Consider the following 19,267-nt stretch of genomic DNA (forward strand, 5'->3'; position numbering starts at 1 on the left):
TAGAAGGTTGCATGGTCTGGAGTCTACTTACCACCCTGACTCTGCAAGAAGGCAAGACACAAATCATTCAGTACCGTTCTGCTCAAATCATCCACTCTAGTTTGAAATGTTTTCAATTTACAATACAAAATACAGGTTGCTCTTAATCTATGTCCTAATCTGTCCTAATCCCCGACCGATTAAAAAAGACTAAAACAACACGGAATCCCAAATTCAGTTAGTACACCCAGGCACACTAGAACGTAAAGTGAGACTACCTCATCATAACTACCCGGTTTCAGCAGCATCCCTACCCTCACTTCCTCCAGCCCCACCTCCAGGCCTGCCAGCTAGACTTCCTCGCTCCGCCCCTTTCCTCACAGCTAATGGGGTGCGCCCACACCACAGGTCCGCAACTGCCAGGAGCCGCCTCTCCATCGCCCGAGATGGAGCTTGAAGCTGGGCGTCTACCCTCCCACTTTTTCTTTCTTTCTTTTTTCCGGGCCCCGCGCATGCGCACTCTCACTGGGCCCTGGTCTGCCGCTTAAGGGTCGAGTTCCCTCTCCTATCTTTCCCGGGTCGCGCGATTCTCCGAAACCCTTCCCACCCTCCTGTTTTTGAGGATATCTCTCTCCTAGTCACTCAGAGAAAGTGCGACTACGGCCTTGGGTGCGTCAGTACCCGGATGTGGAGCCGCGCTCGCCCGGACGGGACTCTGCGGCTGGGCGGAGCGCGGAGGCGTGCGTGGGGGCTGAGAGAAGGGGGCCGCTGGGCAGGGGCGTTCGCGGGACGCCGCGAGGTACCACCGCTGCCCAGGGGGAGGAGGCGGCCCCAGCTCTCAGGGGCCCACCCCAGAGCGAGGGTCCGGGAGAGAAAAAAGGCCGGCAGTTAAACTTGCCCCCAGCCGCCCTCGACGTCCCCCCCCCGGGGTAGCTTCCCTCAGCTCCCTGCGCGCCCCGTGCTCCCCGCGCTCCCGGCCGGGGGAGAGCGTGGTTTCCTGGCGGCCGTCGCTGTAGCCCGGCCAGTGAGCCCGGAGGAAGCGGAGGAGTCCCCGCCCCCGGCCCCCGCCCCTCTATCCTCCCGCCGCCGCCGCCGCTGCCGCCTCCGAGCCGCTGTGGTCCGGCCTCCAGTCTGAGCGGGGGGCGCGCCGGCGGCGGCGGCGACAGCTGGGGAGTGGCTGTGGCTGTGGGTTAGGCGGGGATCGCGTCGCCGTCCCCGTGAGTTATTCCCACGTCCCCCGGGGCTCGCTGCCGCCCCCGCCGGCGCCGAGAGGCCGGCCTGGGCCCAACTCCCTCACGGGCCCCCCGGCGGCGGCGGCGGCGGCAGCGGCGGAGCCCACCGCTCGGGCCCCGATGAGTAACTCCCGGAATAACCGGGTGATGGTGGAAGGGGTCGGGGCCCGGGTAGTCCGCGGCCCAGACTGGAAGTGGGGGAAGCAGGACGGCGGCGAGGGCCATGTGGGTACGGTCCGGAGCTTCGAGAGCCCCGAGGAGGTGGTGGTGGTGTGGGACAACGGCACCGCCGCCAACTACCGCTGCTCTGGGGCCTACGATCTGCGCATCCTGGACAGCGCGCCCACGGGTAAGCCACGGCCCCCGGCGCGGGCCTGCGGGCTTGGGGGGACGGGGCGCGGCTGCGGTGGGCGTCCGGCGGCCCGCCTGGGAGAAGGCCTCGGTGGAACGCCCGCCCTCAGCGCCCGGCTGCAGTGAAAGGAAAGGGAAAGACCCAAAGGGAATTTTAGTTCAATATCTGACAAACAAAAAGTTGTAGAAAAAGACTTCTCTCCCCCATCACTAAGGGAAATGATGGGCAACACCCTCATCATGCTTTCAAGCCTGGAGGGCACAAAGCACAGGCAAGACAACAGACCGTTCTCTTCCTCCCCCTTCTCCAGGGATGGGGTCTGGAGAAGCCTGTCTAATAAGCATTGAAATTAATCAGACACCAAGTGATAACTGTCTGAAGGGAGGCTTGCCTCGCCAGATGGTGTTTAGTTGACCGGTTACAATTGCCGAGGGGCCCTTAGTACCACAGATTTGTTGAGATCGCTGCAAACACAGCCCCCCCCCCCCCCCCCAGTTCAGTAGCTGAATGCTGCTTGGGACCCTGTGGAATGATTTTTTTAATCTAAATTGTTTCATTTTATATCGTTATACCAAGAGAGGAAACATTCTAAGCTGTTGAATCATTTATTTTTGTTAAATACTTTTTCCGAGTGGAAGACAAGCATAGGAAACACCTGATATATATTTTTGTTAACATCTCATTTCATATGTAAGGTTTTGTCAGAGATAGTAATACAGCAATGAGTCAGTGTCCTTGATTCACAAAATTTAAGGAATCTGTTTGTTATTGACTCTAGAATTTTTATATAATATAAAGGTGTGATTTATTTTAATCACTTTCATTGTCATATAGATTTATCCTTATTTGTTTATTCAGTAGAAAATAGTTCAAATTTAAAATTTGATATTTTTAGAATGCACAAATAAGGCACTTCTGACAAAGTCTTAACATCCCGAAGTGGGTACATAGTTATTGTTAGCAGCAATAAAAAGAGAGATGAATACAAGCCAACTCAGTTTTTGAATAGATAATTCATAAAATTGTGTTTCCTAGCTGGCTTTTTAAACATTGAAAAAGATGTATGTGCAGTACCAGAAGAACGTATTCAACCCCACCGGTGTGGCTCACTGGTTGAGATTTGACCCATGCACCAAGAGGTCGCTGCTGGTTCAATTCCCGGTCAGGACACATGCCCAGGTTGTGGGCCCATCCCCAGTGGGGGGCATGCAGAAGGCGACCAGTCGATGTTCTCTCATTGATGTTTCTATCTCTCTCTCCTTCTCCCTAAAATCAGTAAAGAAAAAATATTTTAAAAAAGCAAATATTCAATAGTACAAAAAGGGGCAGCCATTGTTAGCAGTTTCTTGTGTATAGTTACACACTACTCTATTCATTGCAAGTATATATATTTTAATATGCTGTAAATCTTTAAGCAAGAATGATAATTATTTCCTACTCTTTTGTTTCTTAACTTAATACAAATTGGTGATTGTTCCATGTTGGCACCTTATTTCTTCATAGCTGCATAATATTCCTGTGACTGGATGCAGTATTTTATTTAACCATTGCTTTTCTGATGGACACTTATATTGTTTCAGGTCTTCTTATTTACAAAGATGCAGTGAATAAATCCTTGTATGTGTATCCTTGTTCATTTGTGCTGAGTACATCTGAAGTGGAATTGCATCAAAGGCTACACATTTAACATTTGATAGATATCTCCTAAGACATTTTGCCCTCCGAAGACATTTTACCAATTTATACTCCTAGCAACACTGTATGAGGCCTCTACATGTTTCTGTACATTCTTAAAATTTTATCATGCTAGATCAAGCTAAAGTTTGATCACAATAATTTGGAGGCATCATGGAATAAGTAATTATAGATTTATAGGGAAATTTAAATATCTTTCCAGGGTAAAGGTAAAGTGTAACAAATCCTGTACTACAGGGATTTGTTAAATGGATATTAATGTTGTGTATTATGGAGTATATCTGTCCTATATATAGTTTCATTATATAAAGCAGGTGTTTTTCAGAGGTAACTGTTTTAAAATCTTAGTTTAATTTACAAGATTATTCTACACTTTATTTAATTTGTTGTATGTAGTAATTCATCTTATTCAACTGATTCTCTTAGCAAACTATTTAAAAACACTCCTAGATGCAGGGGCAGCTAACCTTTTTATGAAATGCTGGAACAAATCACAAACTTGGCTCTGATTTTGCTCCAGGATTGTAATGCCACTTTCTGTGTGTTTGTCTGTTTGTTTGTTTATTTTTAATCTTCACCCTAGGATATTTCTTACATTTTTCTTCAGCTAGAGTGAGAGGGGAGGGGAGAGAGAGAGAGAGAGAGAGAGAAACATTGATGTGAGAGAGACACATTGATTGGTTGCCACCTGAATGACCCCAACCGGGGCGGGGGATGAACCGAAACCGAGGTATGTGCCCTTGGCTGGAATCGAACCCAGGACTCTTTGGTCCACGGGCCAGTGTTCTAACCACTGAGCAAAACCGGCCAGGGCTCCTTTACTTTTTTCTTCAAAATATTTAGTAATAGATGTTCATTAGCATTATATTACATTTTGAAGATTTAATAAGCATTATATAGAATACTTGATATTTATTTACATAATAGTTAAAACATTAAATCTTTCATTCTGAAGTGATTTTAGGCATACAAAAAAATTACAAAACTAGTAAAAGGAGCTCCCTTTGGCCTTTCAGTCACATTCCTAAAATATTAATGTCTTATAAAGTACAGTTATTGAAACCAGAAACCTGAATTAAGAATTGGGTAACCTTTAAAGTAATATGCTGTAAAACTTCTGAGAGTTAAGGATTCTGGAGTAATTGGGTCATTGTGAATCTTATATTCACTTATTGCGTGAAGATTTTGTGTCAGGGTTGTATGTGGGGTCTGTAATATATTGGCATATAAGCTTTATTTATTTTCTCTTAAATAAAATGATATGTTTGAGTTTATGGTCTAGGATAGTCAAATCTTGAGAAGAGAAATTTAATATATATTTTTGAATGATATAACTTCTGTCTTGTATCCACATAATTTGGCTAATATGTAGTGAGCAAGAAGATGGTGCAAATATACATATATGCTATTGTTGAATTAGTTTGGAGTTTAATTGTGGGAACTTTATAATCAAATATGCATAGTTGACCTTTTATCATTTAGATACTGATTTTATAGGATTTAGGGAGAAATCTGTTTTTACTTAATGCTTGTTTTTTGGTTACTTGACTACAGTATTGTTACTAGAAAAAGAGTGGAAATATGAATTTGGGTTTCCTATTAAGGTTCTTTCTACCCTCCTGGGTATGGATAACAAAAAGTTAGGGGCATAGATGATTAGGTTTATTCAGAAATAGCTTCTAGTATTGTTGGTCCAGGTCGTTTTGGGGGCAGTTCTTTGTACTTTTCTTTCACTCCTACCTAAGAGTGCTTCTTGGGTGCTTTTAACAAACTCCTCAGATGTTAGCACTCAACTGAAGATCTAAAAGTGCTCACCTGGCTAATAAATGAATTAATAACCCCAACTTTTCCTTTCTTCTTCTTTTTTTTTTTATCCTCACCCGAGGACATTTTTCCACTTTTTGTTCAGGTAGAGTGGGAGGGAGAGAGAGGAACAGAGAGAGAGAGAGAGAAACATCGATGTGAAAGGAACACATCGAGTGGCTGCCACCCACACAACCGACCAGGGCTGGGGACAAACTGCAAGGTACATGCCCTTAGCGGGAACCGAACCCGGGTCTCTCAGGACCACAGGCCGACGCTCTAACCGCTGAGCCAAATCGGCCAGGGCCCAACTTTTCCTTTCTGAGGCCTCCTATTTCTGATGTTTCCAAACCTACAGGAGGAGAAAGGAGGCGTATTAGGGAACAGAACCTTAGGAAAACACAGAACTTGTGGGAACAATATTTAGGAAAGAGGATGCCGGACCCGTTAAGAATGAAATATTGTGAGATGTTTCTTACTAATGGCATCTGTAAAAAAACAAAAACAAAAACAAAAAACACTTGATTTTCCTATAGATCCTGTCCTATTTTATTATTATTTTTTAGTCCTCACCTGAGGATATTTATTTATTTATTTATTTATTTATTTATTTTTAAGACAGAGTAGGAGGTAGGGAGAGAGCGAGAGAGAAACATTTATGTGAGAGAGACACATCAACTAGTTGCTTTCTGCATAACCTAACTGGGACTGGGGATTGAACCTGCAACCAAGGTACCTACCGTTGACCAGGAATTGAACCTGTGAGCCAATGCTCTAACCACAGAGAATACTGACCAGGGCGATCATGTCTTATTTTAGAGTTATGTAAAATGTCTTTCCCTGTTTATCTCCATCTGCTAAAACAATGTTTTCAATGATGAAAGTCCACCTAGTTTTAATACTCCCTGTAGATTGCAGCTTAGTGGAACTGAAGACCTCAAGAAATTAACTAACAACTCCTTTATCAGTACTTCTCAAACCTCAGTAAACCCACAGATTGTTTGGGGACCTTTAAAAATGCAGATTCTGATTCAGTAGGTATGGAATTCAGCCAGAGTAGTTCTAACAAACTCCCAGGTGATATACAGATGTTGCTGGCTCATGGATATACTTTGAATAGCAGGATGCGAAGTGACTACTTGTCTACTTGAGATACCCAGACTCTGTTGTCTCCTTTTCCCTCAGCTGATTCCAGGCCTTGATTGTTTGTCAGTAACAGATGTCTTCAGTTTTAGAGATTGATGTTTTTGGGTGGGGAGAAGTGTGTGTGCAACTGAAATAAAGGAACATGAAACAGCTTTATATATATAAATATATATATAATATCACAATATATTTTATATTGCAAATATAATGCTATCTTTTTTTTTAATCCTTACCTGGGGATATGTTTTTATTGATTTTTAGAGAGAGAGGGAAGGGGATGAGAGAGAGAGAGAGAGAGAGAGATCAATGTGAGAGAGAAACATCGATTGGTTACCTCCTAAACATGCTCCCTGACTGGGGATTGAAGCCAAAATCTAGGTACGTGCCCTGATCAAGAATCTTACCTGCAACCTTTTGGTGTTTGGGACAATGCTCCAACCAAAAAGTCACCTGGGCAGGGTGTAAATATAATACTATCATAATATATATTTCTGGTTCTGTACTTTACTGCCTTATCCCTCTGGTTGAATTAGATATTTCTTTTTGGATGTGTTTCCAGGTAGCCACCTACTCAGGTCTCTTCTCCACCTTCTTTAATTGCTAGGCAGTGTGATGCCAATGCACTTGGTACTTGTATCTATTGCTACAAGTATGCTGTATTGTAATTGTGCACTAGATTATTAGTTTGAGGGTAAGGCAAGTGTGTGTATTCATGTGTTCCTTGTATCTTCATTTCTTAGCAAAACTATGGCTCTGAATAGATTTTTTCTGAACAAAATGTTCTTTCAAAGAGGTTTTCACTCATTCGATCTGAGGCTAGATTGATATCTTAAAACATGGAAAAAGAGATTAAGAAATTTGTCTACTCACAAATCTGGGAAATGGTACATGTTGGGATCAGCAGTTCATTGCTTTTCCTTCTCTATCATTCTCTCTGGACCACAGGCTGATGCTCTAACCACTGAGAATATGATTTTTTTTTTATCCTCACCCAAGGGCATTTTTCCATTTTTTGTTCAGAGTAGGAGGGAGAGAGAGGGAGGGAGGGAGAGAGAGAGAAACATCGACGTGAAAGGGACACATCGAGTGGTTGCCACCCACACAACCCAACCAGGACTGGGGACAAACTGCAACCGAGGTATGTGCCCTTAGCAGAAATTGAACCCGGGTCTCTCTGGACCGCAGGCTGATGCTCTAACCACTGAGCAAACTGGTCAGGGCTATCATTCTCTCTTCCATTTATAGTACAGTGGTTCAGAAATGATCACCATTTGTAGTACTTTCCCAGAGGGGAAATTTATTAGGAAATTTAAATAATTTATGCTAATCTAGTATGCTTATTTGATTAATGTGACACTATTGTTGGACAGCAATGGTTTTTTTGTGTATGTGTGTATACAATATGTAACAGGTAGTTTATTATACATTATTACACTAAGTTTCCTGTTTTAAAAAAAAACTTCCTGTGAAAGAGAGGTTTTGCTGTCAAAGCAAGTATTTGAGTTGCATAGGAGGCTATCAGATTCTCTAGCTGGTCAGCCTTCACTATTAAGATATTGTATTTTTACTTTACTGGGGCTCTTAATCTTTTACATTTTATTTGTTCCAAACAGCAGCTCAAAGTCCCACTCATCCTACACTTAAAAAAAAAAAAATTATCTTTATTGTTGAAAATATTACAGATGTCCTCCCTTTTTCCCCCCATTGACTCCCCTCCTCCCTGCTCCCACCCTCCTCCTGCCTTCCCCACACTATTGTCTGTGTTCATTGGTTATGCATATAAGATCTTTGGTTTATCTTATCTCTCCCTACTTCTCATTTATCTCATCTCTCCCTACATCGCCCCTTCCCTCTGAGGTTCATCAGTCAACATGTTGTTTTGTATCATTAGGATACACTACACACATCTGCTTAACTAGGCACCAAAAAGCTGCAGCATGTCTTAATGTGCCAGAGATGAACAACAGTGTTAGGCCCTTATGCTCTCAAACTCCCACTCACCTGGAGTATATTTTGTGTTCCATGTGTGATATGTCATTTTCTTGTGGGGACCCACTGAGAGGGTGCTAGTGTCAAATGACTAGTTTACAGTTAGTAAAACCTAATTTCACTATTAGATTAAAAAAATAATAAATATAAAAGTAAAAGTGACTTCCGGTCAAGATGGCGGCGTAGGTAAACACGGTATCACGTCCTCCCACAACCACATCAAAGTTACAATTAAACTACAGAACAACCCTCATTCAAAACCGCCTGAAATCAAGCTGAATGGAAGTCCTACAACTGCGGAATTAAAGAAGCAGCCACATCGAGACTTGTAGGAGGGGCGGAGGTGGATGGGCTGGTCCCACACCCACGTGTGGCGGATAAAAATCAGGAGGACACCTTGGCTGGGAAGGTTCTCGCTAAGGACTGAGGGGTCCCCGTCCCACACCAGGCACCCCACTCAGGGTTCCAGTGCCAGGAAGAGAAGTCCCCATAACTTCTAGCTGGAAAAACCAGCGGGAACTGAGGCTCAGGGAGGCTGAGGTGGCTGGAGCTCCAGGCAGCTCCTCTTAAAGGGCCCGTCCACAGACTTATCGGACTCACTCCCTCTCAGCTTGGAGGGGAGGCAGCTTGAGGGGCGCCAGAGACATACAGGGAAGAACTGAGCTGTTTGGCACTGGAGCGAGGGCTGGAGAGGGGGCTATCTCTAGGACAAATGTGCTGTCAGAGGCCTTTGTCCTTTGGTGAGCCCTTTCCTGGGGCGGCAGACACCCGCCATATCTGGGACTCGAGCAACCTGGTTCACACTCTTTGCCCCACTCTGGTGATTTCCTGAGGCCCCGCCCCACCCAAGCTGTTGCCAGTTGCTTCACCATAGGATTTGCCTGCCTTGGATCCTGCTTCAGGTTTTCCTAAATCCTTTCAGACAAGCAGCATCTGGTCTCAGCTAACCCCATACCTCTCGTTAAGTAATACATAGAAACACAGGGAGGCAGCCAAAATGAGAAGACAAAGAAACAGGTCCCAAATGGAAGAACAGAAAAAATCTCCAGGCAAAGAACTAAGTGAAATGGAGATAAGCAACCTAACAGATGCTGAGTTCAAAATACTACTTATAAGGATGCTCAATGAACTTAGTGAGAACCTCAGCAAACTTAGTGAGGGCCTCAAGAGCATAAGAAAGGACCAGTCAAATGAAGGAGGCACTAACTGAAATAAAGAATAATTTACACAGATTCAATAGTAGAGTAGGTAAAACCAAGAAGCAAACCATCGATTTGGAATATAAGGAAGCAAAAAACGCCCAATCAGAACAACAAAAAGAAAAAAGAATTAAAAAAAATGAGGAGAGTTGTAAGGAGCCTCTGGAACAACTTCAAGTTTGCCAACATTCGTATCTTGGGGGTGCCAGAAGGAGAAGAGGGAGAACAAGAAATCGAAAACCTATTTGAAACAATGGCAGAAAACTTCCCTAACTTGGTGAAGGAAACAGACATACAAGTCCAGAAAGCACAGAGAGTCCCAAACAAGATGAACCCCAAGAGACCCACACCAAGACACATCATCATCAAAATACAAAAGGTTCAAGACAAGGAGAGAATCTTAAAAGCAGCAAGAGAAAAGCAGTTAGTTACCTATAAGGGAGTTCCCATAAGGCTGTCAGCTGATTTCTCAAACTGCAGGCCAGAAGAGAGTGGCAAGAAATATTCAGAGTAATGAAAAGCAAGAACCTACAACCAAGATTACTCTATCCTTCAAAGCTGTCATTTAGAATTGATGGCTATTCCCAGACAAGAAAAAGTTAAAGGAGTTCATCACCACCAAACCATTATTATATGAAATGTTAAAGGGTCTTTTTGAAGAAAAAGATAAAATATATGAACAAACAAAATGGCAATGAATACATATCTATCGACAATGGAATCTATAAACAAAATGAACAGGCAGAATTGAAACATTCTCATAGATACAGAGAACATTTTGTTGGTTGCCAGATGGGAGCGGGTTTGGGGGAATGGGTGAAAAAGATAAAGGGATTAAGAACAAATTGTTTGCTAGACTGACAAACCTCAAAGAGAAGGGGGTTGGGGGTGGGAAGAAATAAATCAAAGAACTTATATGCATAACCAATGGACACAGACAAGTGTGGGAAAAGGTGGGAGGGGGGATGGGAATGGGGAGGAGGGGGGTCAATGGGGGATAAATGAGGAACATTTGTAATACATTCAACAATAAAGATTAAAAAAAAAGGAAAAAAAGTAAAAGTTTTTTTTTAACTTTTTTTCTTTATTGATTTTAGAGAGAGGAAAGGAGAGGGAGAGATAGAAACAACGATGAGAGAGAACATCGACCAGCCACCTCATGCATGTGCCCCACTGGGGTTTTGGCCCACAACCTAGGCATGTGCCTTGACCGGGAATTGAACCAATGACCTATTGGTACATGGGTCAATGCTCAACCGAGCCAAATATAAAAATTTTAATGGAAGTTTACAACCCTTTATTCAGAATGCTCACGATCAGTTATATAAACTTCTGGATTTTAGAACCATAATATGGTATGTTTGCCACATATTACTTAACACCACTTTGAGGTCCAAAGTAGCACCTTGCTGTGAAACACATTAATATTTCTATAGTGAAGCATATGAACAATTATACTAAGGCAATAGATAGACTACATAATGTACATAGCATCTTGTTTATTAAGGTAAACTGTACATTAGTTTGCTGCTAATGTACCAAAAAAAATTAAGAGATTAATTTTGATTCATTTATACCAGACGGTTTTTGTTGTTGGCTGTTGTCATTTTTATATTTTGACAATCTAAGGGAAAAGAGGTCAGTACCCCTGATTAAATAGTCAGGTATTGCGTGTTTTGGAAATTCTTGAGGCTGTCCTGGCTTGTTTGGTTCAGTGGTTAGAAAATCAGCCCACAGACAAAAGTGTCTCGAGTTCAATTACAGTGAAGGGCATGTACCTTGGTTGCGGTTGTCACTGGCCCTGGTCGGGGTCGTGTGGGAGGCTACCAGTCCATGAATCCATGTGTCTCTCTCATGTTGATGTTTGTCTCTCTCTTTCCCTTCCACTGTATCTGAAGATAAATGGAAAAATATCCTTGAGTAAGGATTAAAAAAAAAATTCTTATGGCATACTGGTTCAAAATTGCTGCTCTAAGTCACCAAGCAGGAGCTTATGCATTTTAAGTACCAGTAGGAAAATGGCTTTTTTAGAACATTCCTCTTCATTCTCTCAAAGTTATTTCTTTATCACATACTTTCATATGTCCCCACACCATTTAGCTTGCCTCTTTTACCATTGTGTCTGGATTAGAGCAATTGAACCATCTCAGTTTTCGGAACTAGGAATACAGCAATAATTTTTATCTTTGTTTGCCCTTAGCTTAGCTCTATGTAGAGTGAGTAGGTTTTTGTGAAATAGTCTGATACCTAAATTATCTTTAAAACTTTGTTTCTAGGGGGAAAAATGGATTCTGAACAAACAACTGGCTTATGTAGAATACAACCAAGATAAGGTAGGGTTTAAATTAGTGGAGGAGATAGTGAAACACAGCAGAAAGACATTCATTTTTGGCTTTGGAGTACTTTTTAAAGCATATTTACTTTAGTTAGAATTATTTTATATTTTCTAAGCACACTTGTGAGTATTTGGTTTTCTCCAGGGGTGAGTTATCCTCTTGGTGATAATTTTGTTCCTAAAAAGGCAAAAAAGGGGTCAAAACGTTTTAATATTAAAAAAAAATATATATATATATATTATTTGAATTTTGGGAGTTTTGCAGGGCAAGTGATTATAAACCATAAAAGTGTGGGGTGTTAGTATTTTACATTATGGTGTCTTGCTCACCCCCACCACTCCCCTTTCCCCTAGTCTCTTTTCATGGAATAGTGGATAATGCAGTCACTTAGCAGAAAGCAAGACATTTCTTCATTCTAGATTTTTATTAAATGGGTCTATTAACTAGGGGAATGGACTAACAGTTACTGAGCTTTAGTCATGTGTTAGGTGCTATGTGTTTTACATATATTATCTCATTTAATCCTCCTAAAAATGTTATTTGATAGCTTTCATTTTACTGATGAGAAAACAGACCATGATAAATGAACTGACTTGTTCAAGATTTTACAAGTAATAAGTTGATGGTGGAGATGCAAATACTGATTTGTCAGTCTTTTTTTCTTCTTGTCCACTTTATAACATTAGTTTCCTTGAACCTTAATTTTTCTCCTGTAAATGAAGTTGGAGTAGGTCAGGGTACAAACACGGGTGTTTTGCTTCTGAAATGAAATAATGAGTTTTTACCAATTAGGGGCAGGGGGATTAAAGTGGATATAATTTTTAATTTTGTTTGACCTAATTTTCTACCCTGTGTAACAAGTGCTAAAAATAACATCTGTTAAGATTGTCAATTGTATACCTAATTTCACAACTTGTTTCTTTTGTTTGGACTGTGTGAGGACATGCTTGTAATTCTGTTATGCAAGCTTGTAATAGAGTAGCAGAGGCTACAAAATTAGATGAGAGAATAACTTGTCCAACAGAAAAAAAACATGATGAAAGAATTGTAGATTTTGGGTGAGACACCTTCAAAGTTTTTTTTTTAATCCTCACCCGAGGACACTTTTCCATTTTTTGTTCAGACGGAGTGGGAGGGAGGGAGGGAGGGAGAGAGAGAGAAACATAGACATGAAAGGGACACATCGAGTGGCTGCCACCCGCACGACTCAACCAGGGCAGGGGACAAACTGCAGCTGAGGTACGTGCCTCCAGCGGGAACCGAACCCGGTCTCTCTGGACCACAGGCCGATGCTCTAATCGCTGAGCCAAACTGGCCAGGGCCAAAGTCATTTTTTTTTAAACACATAAGAGTTGGTTGGAAGCAGAAGGTTTTCATTCTTTTACACTATTGAAATTGACCAAAAAAATAGATAATCTTTCCAGTGTTTAAAATGTTATCTCTTCACGATTTATTTGACCATTAGAACAGGACTTAATAATATATATTTTGAATCCAATATGTTGAATGGGGAAAATGAGCCCTAGATACATAATTATTTTCAGATATGATCAGAGCTAGGTAGAAGAAAATCCCTGTCAGAGTGAATGCATTAGAGGCCAAGCTTTGTAATCAGACCCACCTGAGTTTGAATTTGAGCCTGCCACTAATGTTGTGTGACTTTAGGCAGGTTACTTCTCTGAGCCTTAATTTCTTCATCTATAAATGGGGGATAATAATATCTACCGTTTACCATTGTTAGGAAGGTTAAAGTGTATGTGGAGCACCAGCTTAGTACTAATAAGTAGTGGCTAATAATAATAATAGTTCTGTTTTCATTAATTTAGTATTTCTCAAGAGTAAGGAAATTGGAATATACCAACTGGTAGGCCACTAAGGCCTCACCCTCATTAGGAATTTCAGGGAAAGTAAGATGCATACTTTAGTTGGTTGACCCTCTTTTAATCTCTGTAAATATTTTGTCATATTAACTGGGGGTTAAAGTTGAATGAATCCATAAATCAGAAATAGGATTTCTCGGTTGGTTGAGTGACATCAACAATATGCCACAACAAGTAATTGCATCTAAGTACTGGTTAATAACTTATAAATTATTATTATTATTATTATTTTATCCTCACCCAAGGGCATAGGGCATTTTTCCATTTTTGTTCAGATAGAGTGGGAGGGAGAGAGAGGAACAGAGAGAGAGAAACATTGATGTAAAAGGGACACATCGAATGGCTGCCTCCCGCATGACCCAACCAGGGCCAGGGACAAACTGCAACTGAGGTACATGCCCTTAGTGGGAACCGAACCCGGGCCTCTCTGGACCGTGGGCCAACACTCTAACCACTGAACAAAATTGGCCAGGGCTATAAATTATTTTTTAATGTTAGGTGAAATCTTAATTAGGGCAGAAATTTAGAGGATTAACTAGGCACTATACTAATCTACAAGGGATGTTTATTTTTTTATTTTAAAAAGTTATAAAATTCATTACATAACATTTAAATATCCAAGTAGATAAATGATTTATATATACCTGCAAATCCATCTCGAAGAAAGCATTACTAATACATTTGAAACAATGTGTTCTTCTCAATTTTATTCCCTTCCTTCCTCTCCTAAAGTAACCACTATCTAGAAATAAGTTATTCCCATGGGTTTGTTTACATTTATTCTGTGTTTTTATATATCTGTAAACAATATGTACTGCTTTATTTGCAAAATTTTGTATTGTATACTTAAAAAATTCAGCATTACAGTTGAAGGATTCATCCATGTTGAATTGTGTGACTGTTGAACATTCATTATAGGTATTTCATTGTACCCTAATATATTTTTCCACTGTCTTGTTAATGAACAGTTATATTGCTTACTTTTGCTATTTTACAAAGTGATAATTTAGGTATTCTTGTTCCATGTTGAAGTGCTTCATGTAACGAACTGCTTGTAGTCATAACTTTAGTTCTGTCTTTCAATCTTCTTTTCTGTCTAGAAATTCAACATTTTATTTGCATAGATTAGTGCTTTGTGAATTTGAGCTGTTCTCACTGGCTCTTTTAAGTTGTGGTTATTGATTTTGACTAGCATGTTTTACTCTTCTCATAAAATTTTCCAACAAAGAAACTTAAGCTATATAAATTCTCTAAGTTACTGCATTTAGGTGAGATGCCATTAAAACAGAGCAGATGGTCATTTGAGTATTAGTAGAATGAGTCAAAAGCTATCATCATGTGGTTCATTTAACGGTGGCAGATGTCTTCATAAAGCTTAGCAAAGGGAAAGAGCATTAACTCTTGAGGGTAACATGGTATTCTGTAGGAAGGAGAAAATTCACTAATAGGATTAGCTGGGAGATTAAGTTTTATAAAATGAGAATTTTAAGAAATAATTCTTGCCAGGGCAAAGGAGGTTTAGACTGGGAGAAAATGGATTTAGGTGAGAATAAATTGGGTAGATGTAGTACGGACAAACAAAAAAACTACCAATGTGAGAGATTAGTTAAATTTGGGCCTTGTTTATTTAATGCCTCCTTCTATTGTTTTATGTTTTAAATGTCAACTTTTGTTTTCAATTCAGTTGATTATATTCTCCTTAAAAATGCTGTAGTGCTCATTTGGGTAGTGAAAGGGGGTGTTGCTCCCCCCCCCCCCCCCGCCCCATTTCTCAGCAATAGTCTGTTTCACAGCTGTTCAGTAACTTTGTTGGCATTTGAACTGTGGGAACCCAGAAAGGATTTCGATGTGCTTTTGTGTGCATTAATGGTTTTCCTGGAGTATTCTTTAAAACCATGAATTGTAGAAGGGCCTTTTTTTTTTTTTTTTTTTTTTAGACCAGTTATCATTGTGTTTTAAAATGGTTTCTTTTAAAGAAAGCCTGTACTCAGATTCTATGAGCTCATGAATGTTATCATTGTACTTTGTGGAAAATCAACATAGAGATGGAAATATGTAAATAGCTGAAAACTGGACTTTTTCTCTTTTTGGTCAGGTGGGAGGTTAGGATACATTTCCCCTATGCTTTTTTTTAATCAACTAATTCTCATTTGAAGTGCTGCACAGATAGTTTAGAATAAAGCTCTAAATGCATAGGGGTACTGATTGTTTAATGCATTTTACTTTTTGTAATGACTTAGAAGACCTACTTTACACTTTATTCAGAAACTTAACCATTGTGGAGACATTTACTGTTATGCTATGTTTTTGGTCATAGTGCTTTCCTATAGTGGGACAGATTAGACTCTAACTTCAGTTATGTGGCAATGAAAAGTGTATCTAAATAAGCTACATAAATTCTTTTCATACACATGAAATAGTTCAGTTAGTGTAAGGGTTAAAAGAAATAAAAATTTCTAAGTAACAGTTAATAGTATTGTTCTGTTTAAGTAACTATTTGAAAGTTGGTTTCTATAGATATTTGTTTAGAGTCCCTCGTGTTTTTGTTTGTTTTAGCTTTTATATGCTTATACTGCATATTAAATACCCCTACTCACGCAGCTGCTTCCTAGAATTAATATACACTCAGTGTAGAAAACTTGAAAAATTACAAAGGGTAATTTCATCAGCATATTTTGGGGATTATCTTTCTAGTTTTTCTGTGTACATGAATTATATGAATTATGTAATTTACTTACCAAAAGGGTATACTGGAATTCTTTGCAAACTGCTTTATAAAATAATAATATAGTTTATAATGTCAGTAATATTTCTTCTTCAACATCACTTAATAACTGAATTTCCCTTAATGAATTACCATAGTTTACACATAAATAGCTTACCCATATTTTTTATATCAGTTATGTTAAATTTTTGTTTCTATCTACTACAAACAATTTACTGTCTTTGGATGTACCTTTTAAAATTCTGAAGGCAGGGTCAAGGTCTTTGAAGGCACTTGAAACATTTTGCAAGTACCTGCTATAGAGGTTGTATCAATTTTGTATTTACCTCTCAGCAGTATCTGACTGGCTCTCTTGACACCATCTTCCCATGCACTGACATATTATTTTTAATCTGAGCTATTTTGAGAGGATAATTGGTATCTATTGCTTTGTATTTTTTAAAAATATTTTTTAGCCCTTGCCTGTTTGGCTCAGAGGTTAGAGTGTCGGCCCTCGGACCAGAGAGTCCAGTTTCAGTTCCTGCTAAAGGCACATACCTCTGTTGCAGTTTGTCACTGGCCCTGGTTGGGGTTGTGTGGGTGGCAGCCAGTCGATGTGTCTCTCTCACATTGATGTTTCTCTCTTCTCTCTTCGCCCCTCTCTCCCTCCTGCTGTATCTGAAAATAAATGCAAAAAATGTCATTGGGTGAGGATAAAACACACACACACACACACACATACACGTGTGTGTGTGTGTGTGTGTATTTTTTTTTAAATTGATTTTTAGCCCTGGCCGGTTTGGCTCAGCGGTTAGAGCGTTGGCCTATGGACCAAAGAGTCTTGGGTTTGATTCCAGCCAAGGGCTCGTACCTCGGTTGTGGTTAGTCCCTGGTCCCAGATGGGGTCATGTGGGTGGCAGCCAATCGATGTGTCTCTCGCACATAGATGTTTCTCTCCCCCCCCCCCCCACTCTGTCTGAAAATAAATGTAAAAATATCCTCAGGTGAGGATTTAAAAAAATTGATATTTAGAGAGAGAAGAAGGGAGAGGAAGAGAGAGAGAAACATCAATATGAGAGTGATACATCCATTTGCTGCCTCCGTCCCGTACTGTGGATTGAGTCCAAAATCTGGGCATATTTCCTGACTGGGAATCTGTTGGGCAACATTTTGGTGCACGGGATGATGACCAACCCACTGAACCCTGGCCAGGGATGTGTTTACTTTTTTTAAATTTTTTTGGTGGTACGTGCCCCTAGTGGGAACTGAACCCGGGACTCTCTGGTTCGCAGGCCGACACTCAACTGCTGAGTCAAACTGGCCAGGGCTGTGTTTACTTTTTGAAATTATGAAATTTTTCATAATGCTTATAATAAAACTAAATAATTCAAAGGTATATAGAACAAAAAGTGAAAGTGCCTTCCCTTTCCCCATCTGTGCACCCCCAATCACTGTCAGCAGTTTTGTAGTGAGCATTCAGATTTTTCTCTATTTATACACTTAGGTGTTTGTGTGCTCACATGGGCATGCATGTGACCTCTAGGTTTTGTTTCATGCTTAGAAAAACTTGGCTTAAAATTGTGAAGTATGTTTTTCAACTTTTTTTCTAGCACTTTAATGGTTTTCTTTTTTCATATTTAATTATTTTATAAAAAGATATGTTTTTATTGATTTTAGAGGGAAAGGGAGGAAAAGAGAGAAAGAAATATCAATGTGAGAGAGAAACAGCGATCTGTTGTCTTCTGCTAGGGATTGAACCCACAGCCTAGGTATGTGCCCTGACTGGAAATTGAACTGGTGACTTTTCAGTGCATGGGACAGCGCTCAACCAACTGAGCCACACCAGCCAGGGCTCATATTTAATTCTTTAATATTTATTTATTTATTTACTTTTATTTTTTATATATTTTTTGGTACATGCCCTTAGCGGGAACCCAACCCGGGACTCTCTGGTCCACAGGCCAGTGCTCCAACTGCTGAGCCAAACCAGCCAGGGCTAATATGTCTTTATTTTTGATTTGTTGAATTTAAGGAGCTCTAATTTAACAAAGATTGTAAATTACTTTTAACTTGCTTAGTTTCAGTTACAATGGTTACATAGCAAATTACCCCCAAAACTTAGTGGTATGAAACAATTTATATGCTCATGGCTTCCATGGGCCAGGGATTTGGATGTGGTTTAGTGGGGAATGGCTTGTTTCTGCTCCACAGTGTCTAGGACCTCAGCTGGAAGTATCAAATAGTGGAAGGGCTGGCAGAGCCAGGCTTCTTAGGGCATCTCTTATACCTCTTTGTGCCCATTCCATGTGGTCTCTCCTCTATGGAAGCTTCATAATGGCCAGACTTATACAACAAAGTTCCCAAGGCACACAGGGTATGAATCCTGAGGTAAGCAGAAAGACAGACATGGACAGAAAAGTGGCACTTTCTTTGTCTTTTCTGACCTAGCCTCAGAAGTCACTTCCATCACCTTCTGTTGACCACTAAGGCAGTTACAGATGTCTACTTAGGTCCAGTATGTGTATGTGGGAGGGGTGGGGGGTGCGGAGGAGGGATAGACCTGTTTCTTGATGGTCACGTAGTCAGAAGAGAACTTAGGATGGATGTAGATTGGCATGGCCCGCTTTGGAAAATATAATCTGCTACATTTTTCCTCCATTTTAAATATACAGTCAGTTTTCTAGGAATATACCTGTATTTCAGTATTAAAATCTGAATTTTAAAAAACTCATATTGTGATTCTTGCCATTTCTCATTAATTGCAGTTTAATGAAAATTTATAATTCAGTTAATAGCCTTGCATCAGACAATTATGACAGTTCTATAAAAATCTTTCTGTTGATAGGTTTTAAAATTTATCTTAAAAAATAACTTTGTGTTGCCCTGGCCGGTTTGGCTCAGCGGTTAGAGCATCAGCCTGCGGTCCAGGGAGACCTGGGTTCGGTTCCCGCT

The 19,267-nt window shown here is 40.5% G+C and overlaps 1 protein-coding gene across 3 annotated transcripts in view; it reads left to right on the forward strand.

Moving 5' to 3' along the window:
• The first annotated feature begins 1,311 nt into the window (after positions 1–1,311).
• Positions 1,312–19,267, forward strand: part of MIB1 (mindbomb E3 ubiquitin protein ligase 1) — a 143,930-nt gene continuing 125,974 nt past the window's right edge. For 2 of the 3 annotated variants that reach the window (XM_036244203.1, XM_036244201.1), the window contains exon 1: positions 1,312–1,560. In XM_036244203.1, coding sequence (XP_036100096.1) covers positions 1,332–1,560 — 229 coding nt within the window. In that variant the 5' untranslated portion in view covers positions 1,312–1,331. Of the gene's footprint in view, positions 1,561–11,671; positions 11,729–19,267 lie in introns of all 3 variants that reach the window. The other variant, XM_036244202.1, reaches the window with a different exon arrangement.

This window comes from Molossus molossus, unplaced genomic scaffold, assembly GCF_014108415.1.
Source record: "Molossus molossus isolate mMolMol1 unplaced genomic scaffold, mMolMol1.p scaffold_m16_p_6, whole genome shotgun sequence".
In the NCBI taxonomy this organism is placed as follows: domain Eukaryota; kingdom Metazoa; phylum Chordata; class Mammalia; order Chiroptera; family Molossidae; genus Molossus; species Molossus molossus.